A 5,845-nucleotide genomic window follows, 5' to 3' on the forward strand; every position below is an offset into this window, starting at 1 on the left:
CCAGAGGAGGAAGTAGATAGAGTCAATTTTCTCTTCCTAACAAGGAAAGATGCACAACTAAAAGGGTAGAAAAGAGGCTTTGGTGCCACAAAGGGTCTGGGTGTCAAGGTCCAAGGTTTACACCAAATAGACCATAATGCCAAAAATAGGAAAAAGAGAAGCTGGCGAACAAACAATGAAGCACTCCACAAGCTAGGTCAGATGCTCCTCAACTCAGGTAAGATGAAAGCCCTCGAGGCTTTCACGTTCTCTTCTTAAACCTTATTAATTATGAAAAAAATTTCATGGAATGCTAGAGGGCTAAATAGCTAAATAAAACAAAGATTCCTAAGGAATAAAGTCAAAAATGAAAATCCTGGCATGATCTTCTTACAAGAAACCAAGTCCTCCAGCCAAAAAATGAAAGGAATATGCAGAAATTTAGGAAAAAGTATGGAATACACGAAAGTGGAAGGGAATGGAATGGAGGGAGGCCTAGACACTTTCTGGAATCCCCACTCCCTCCATCTTATAAGTGCAGAGGCTTCTAGATCATACATTTCCCTGGAAATGCAAATCATAATGGAATCCAACACATACCTGTGCACTAATATCTACAGCCCCCAAAGACTAGAGGATAAACTGTTGATGCTAGATCACCTCTCCAAGATGAAACGTAGACACTTCACTGCTAAAGCCATCTATGGAGGAGATTTCAACATGATTACCTCGCTGGCAGAAAAGAAAGGACGGGTAAGAACTCTGAACAGAGATGCAAAGGCATTCAATAGCTTCATCAGAGTAGCAAATCTTGTTGATATCCTCCCCAAAAATAGGTTATACACTTGGAATAACAAAAGAGGAGGAGAAAGGCAGATCGCCTGTAGAATTGATCATTTTCTTATGGTAGAAGCCATCCTCCTTGAGGGGGTCACTGTGGAATCAGACATCATTCCTTGTGGAGGCTCTGATCATTGGCCCATCACCCTGGTCGCAACCATCCTCGGCACTCCGAATAATAGACCTTTCAGGTTTGAGAAATTTTGGTTGGGCCATCTAGATTTCACTTCTAAAATCAAAAATTTGTGGCACGAGCCGCTAGACACCAGAGGCACCAAAATGTACCGCCTCCAAGCTAGATTAAAGCACCTCAAAGCTTGGCTTCGATCTTGGAACCAAGAGGTCTTCGGGAATATTTTCAAAGACAAGCAGGCCTTGGAGGAACATATGGCATAGATCCATATAGAATGGCTCAAAGGGGACATCACCTAGGATTCCATTAGCACTGAGCGAGTCCTCATGCAGAAATGGAATGAAAGATGCTAGCAGGAGGAAATATTATGGAGACAAAAGTCTCGCATACAATGGTTCAAAGAAGGGGAAAAAACACCAAGTTCTTCCATCGTTAGGCTATAGACTATAGGTGCACCAACAAAATCACCCGGTTGAAGGATGAGCAAGGTACTCCCTTCCACTCTCATCAGGATATTTCCTCCATCCTCATTGATCACTTTAGCCATATAGCAATGGAACCAGACATTGATAGGGAAGAGGCTATCAGGGAAGTCATGACTTCCATCCCAAGGTTAATTACTGAGGATCAGAATAAATCCTTAGACTGCCCTGTCACCATGGAGGAGGTGGAAGAACCAGTGAAAGAGATGCCTAATGGTAAGGCACTAGGGCCAGATGGCATCATCATTGATTTTTTCAAAGCTTTCTGGGAAATTGTGCAGCTGGAAGCGTGGGAGGTGGTGGAAGATTCCTGAAAATCCTCCTACATCCTCAAATACCTCAATTCCACCTTCATCGTCCTTATTCCCAAAGAGGAGATAGCCAATACCCCTTTGAAACTTCAGCCAATTGCTCTGTGAAATCTTCTATATAAAATTATCTACAAAGTAATGGCCAAAACACTGAAGCCAATTCTCCCTTTGATAATCTCAGAGGAGCAATCTGGCTACGTGGAAGGTAGATAGATCATGGATAATGTCTTCCTAGCACAGGAAATGGTTAATACTCTTCAATCTAAGAAAAAAGTAGGTATGAACATTCAGTTGGATCTCTCGAAAGCAATTGACAAGGTCAACTGGAAGTATCTAGAAGCCATTCTGGAAGCCTTTGGGTTTGCACAACGTTGCATCAACTGGATTCTAGCCTTCGTCAAATTGCCTAGCTTTTCTATTTTGGTCAATGGAGCTCCCACGTTCCCCTTTGCCCCCTCTAGAGGCATTTGCCAAGGGGATTTCATTTCCCCTTTCGTTTTTGTCATTTTGATGGAAGTCTTAAGTCGCATCATTAAAACTGCAAAGGAAAGGAACAATATCAAGGACTTCAACCTTAGCCACCTTGCCCAACCACTACTCCTCAACAATTTGTGGACGATACCATGCTTCATGGAACTTCAACGGTTTGGGAAGCCCAAGGTTTCAAAGCTATCCTTGATCTCTTCAGTCAAGCGATAGGTATGGACTTTAATTTGGTTAAGTCCTCCATTTTATTTTTCAATACTCACTTAGCAATCCAGAAAAATCTTACTACTATCCTTGGGTTAAGAAGGAAAAGCCTTCCCTATAAGTATCTTAGAATCGCTCTCACTAATAAACCCTGGCAAAAGCTCCACTGGGAGAAACTGCTATCCAACCTCGAAGAATAGAGTAATCACTAGACTAATAGGGTCCTTAACTTTGTTGGCCATCTTGTCATGACTAGGGCTATCCTATAAGCTATTCCTCAGTATATGCTCTCCATCCTTCCTGCTCCCAAAGGTGTTCTCCAAAAATTCAGAAACATTCAGAGAACCTTCCTATGACTTGGAAAAGCTGACAAATAGAAATGGGCTCTAGTAGCATGCGAAAAACTTTGTAAACCCAAGATCCTGGGTGGTCTGGGGCTTCAAGACCCGGACACAGTAAACAAAGCCTGTGGTGCCAAGCTCTGGTGGAGATGGGTCAAAGAACCACAGACACCCTCGGCCAAGCTATGGAAAGCCAGGTATGCTGAAAACTGGCGCCCTCAGGATCTCATTAGAATGACTAACCCTCTAGCCACATCCCCCATTTGGAACCTGGCATGAGTTAATCAGAACATCATACAAGATCACTGCTTTTGGGAAATTTTGAATGGTAGCATGGCTCTCTTCTCAGAAGATGCTTGGAAACAACTTCCAAAGCTTGAGAGTCCTGATTACCTTCCCCATCAGCACAAGTATTAGGAACAAGGAAAACTCAGGGTGAACCAATACTCGACTGATAGTATCGTGGACCAGCAATGGAGACATTGCCACCTTAATAACCTCCCACAAGAAGATGTGATGGGAAACCTTCTCTTATCCTTTCACTCTTGTCTGGATAAGAGGAAGATCCATTACTCTAAGGATGAAGATCAACTCAGGTGGGGCAAACTTGATGGAGGCACTTTCAACCTAAAGGAATCTAGAATTTACTTAGAACACAAGGATCTAGAAGAGAAAGTGATTTGGCACAATAATGTTTGGGATACCACCATCTGACTGAAGATAAAGACTTTCTTTTGGCTCCTAATGCATCGTAAGATCCTCCAATAGGAGAACCTGTGCAAAAAAGGCTTCATTGGTCCATCTCGGTGTCCCCTCTATGAAAAAAAGAGTAGTCTAGGAATCATCTCCTTAACAATTGCAAATGGACCAATAAACTATGGGTATGGATGGAGGAGATCTTCAGACAAACAGACAGGAATAGAGAGTCCATACAAGACAACATAGCCAACTGGCGAACCAAATATTCTAGCTGCGCCACTGTAAAGATCCTATGGAGGCTAAGCCCTAGTTTTATAGTCTGGTCCACATGGAAAGAAAGAAATAGAAGAATTTTTCAGAGGGAATCTAGGCAGCTAGATACCATCAAAACAAACATCATGCAAAATATGCTAGAAACTGCCCTTACCTGTAGTAAAGTAGAACAGGCAAACAGGCTTTCCGCTAATGACAGGCGAATTTTGCAGCTATTTGGCATGAGTGCTGCAACTGGCCTCAATTCTCTGGTGTAGAGACCTCATCCTGCTCCATCTCTACTATCCTAGCAACCTCCTATCTCGGGGTTCCACAAATTAAACTTTGATAGAGCCTCTCGGGGCAACCCTGGCCCAGCCGGCCTTTGAGGTGTCATATGCAATGATAAAGGGGAAATTCTTCATATCTACAACAATTCTCTGGGGGAAGCCACTAACAACGAGGCATAATTTGTAGCTCTGGAGCAGGGTTTGCAAATCCTAATCCACCTGGGTAGTGGGGCAGTAGTAGTGGAAGGAGACTCACTCTTAGCCATTAATGCTACAAGGAAAATGCAAAATGGTTCACGTTCTAAGAAGGTTACTAAGCATTGACGCCTCGCCATGGTCACCACGCTCATTGCCAAACATCTCTCCACTCTCAATGGAGTCGTTCTACAAGCAATCAGGCGCAGTGCGAATGCAATGGCAGATAGCCTAGCCAACCACGTGGTCGACCACCCGAATGATGACATTGACACCTGTTGGCAGAGCGTCACATGTGCTAATGTTTGTGATAAATTCCTTCAAATCTCAAGGCAAGACCTCACAGGGATGTGAGGAGAGGAGGATGGCTTACAAGGTACTGATCATCAATGAATAATGTGGTTTTCTCTTAATGTTTAATCCCTAATCCTTAATGCCTGGTGGTGGCATCGCTGGAGGTTGTCCTATGGCTTGCATCGGAAAAGATGGAAGATCTACCACAAGGATAGAGGTTAGCATACCTTTTACGATTTGGGGTATGCGTGGCCTCTTCTCTTAATTGATAAGCATGGCAATCCAAACGCAATCAATTGTAATAATAAAAATGTCGTCAGTCACCTGTTGGGGATCGAGGCTGTCAGAAACATGGAAAAGACAGAAGTTTCAGTTAAGATTGCGGCCCCTCGTACCTCGTCTTTCACTATTAATATAGAGCCAATCGGGAAAGATTTCACCTGCTTACGGTATTCCTCAAAGCTTAGCCCTGTGCTTACGGTTTCGTGTATAGGAATTCACATTTCAATAGTCTACACCTACAATCTTGCCATGGCCAAGCGCAACCTCCGCAGCTCCAAAGCTACTAGAGATTTAAAGAAAGCCCGGAAGGATTATGAGGTTTCCGTCTCCAAAAAGGGAAAACATATTATTGAAGAGCTCGAAATTGAGGTGGACAAATCCAGTGAAGGGATGGACAATAAAGCCATCAGCAAGGAGGTAGATTGGATCTCATACCTGGGCACCCCAACAACCAGAGCTACCTAGTTCTTGAGAACGCAGAGTGTGGCTTGGCAGATGAAAATGATGCTTGCAAAAGCCATGAGCATGCAAGGTGTCGCTTTCAAGGAGGCCTACCAGGCGAACTCCCTCGCCTCTGCCAAGAATTTGGCACCAATGGAGAAGCTGGAGATTTCCATCAACTCGCTCATGGAAGAACTTAAAATGCATGCTAAGCGTCTGGGAGGGTTTATTTGGCTCTTCAAGTTGTACATGCGCCATGTGCTAAATGTCTCTATTGAAATCCTTGAATATGATTCCAAAACAACCATCATCAGAAGCCACAGGCCCCGCAATGTTCCCAAGGGAGACGATGGCACTGGTCTGAGTGTTTTTGGTTCTCCAGGCATCGTCAAAATCGACCAGTAAGATTCTTGGTGGGCGGTCTTCTGCTAATGCTTGTTGTTTATCCTTTGCTTTTGTTATTTTCTATGTCTGATGAATGTAAGCTTTGGCGGGCCTTTAAGCGACATTCTATGATAGCAGTTGCTCTCTTACTGTCTGGCAGCCCTATGTGGTTGGCCGTTTTCTGTTTCGGTTTATGTTTTACTCAGGTTAATAAGTGGTCTTTTGTTTGGCA

At 43.6% G+C, this 5,845-nt stretch overlaps 1 protein-coding gene across 1 annotated transcript; it reads left to right on the forward strand.

Moving 5' to 3' along the window:
• Window positions 1–432: 432 nt before the first annotated feature.
• Window positions 433–1,215, forward strand: LOC149248382 (uncharacterized). Its single transcript, XM_089449530.1, has one exon. It carries the CDS (start codon window positions 433–435, stop codon window positions 1,213–1,215), a length of 783 nt encoding a protein of 260 aa, XP_089305656.1.
• The last annotated feature ends 4,630 nt before the right edge of the window (window positions 1,216–5,845 follow it).

Source organism: Pinus tabuliformis, chromosome 7 (assembly GCF_031772625.1).
Source record: "Pinus tabuliformis cultivar Carrire ecotype Pingquan chromosome 7, CPIR1, whole genome shotgun sequence".
In the NCBI taxonomy this organism is placed as follows: Eukaryota; Viridiplantae; Streptophyta; class Pinopsida; order Pinales; family Pinaceae; genus Pinus; species Pinus tabuliformis.

Coding starts and splice junctions, on each gene's coding strand:
- LOC149248382 (XM_089449530.1), top strand. CDS start 433: ATGGAATACACGAAAGTGGAAGGGAATGGAATGGAGGGAGGCCTAGAC.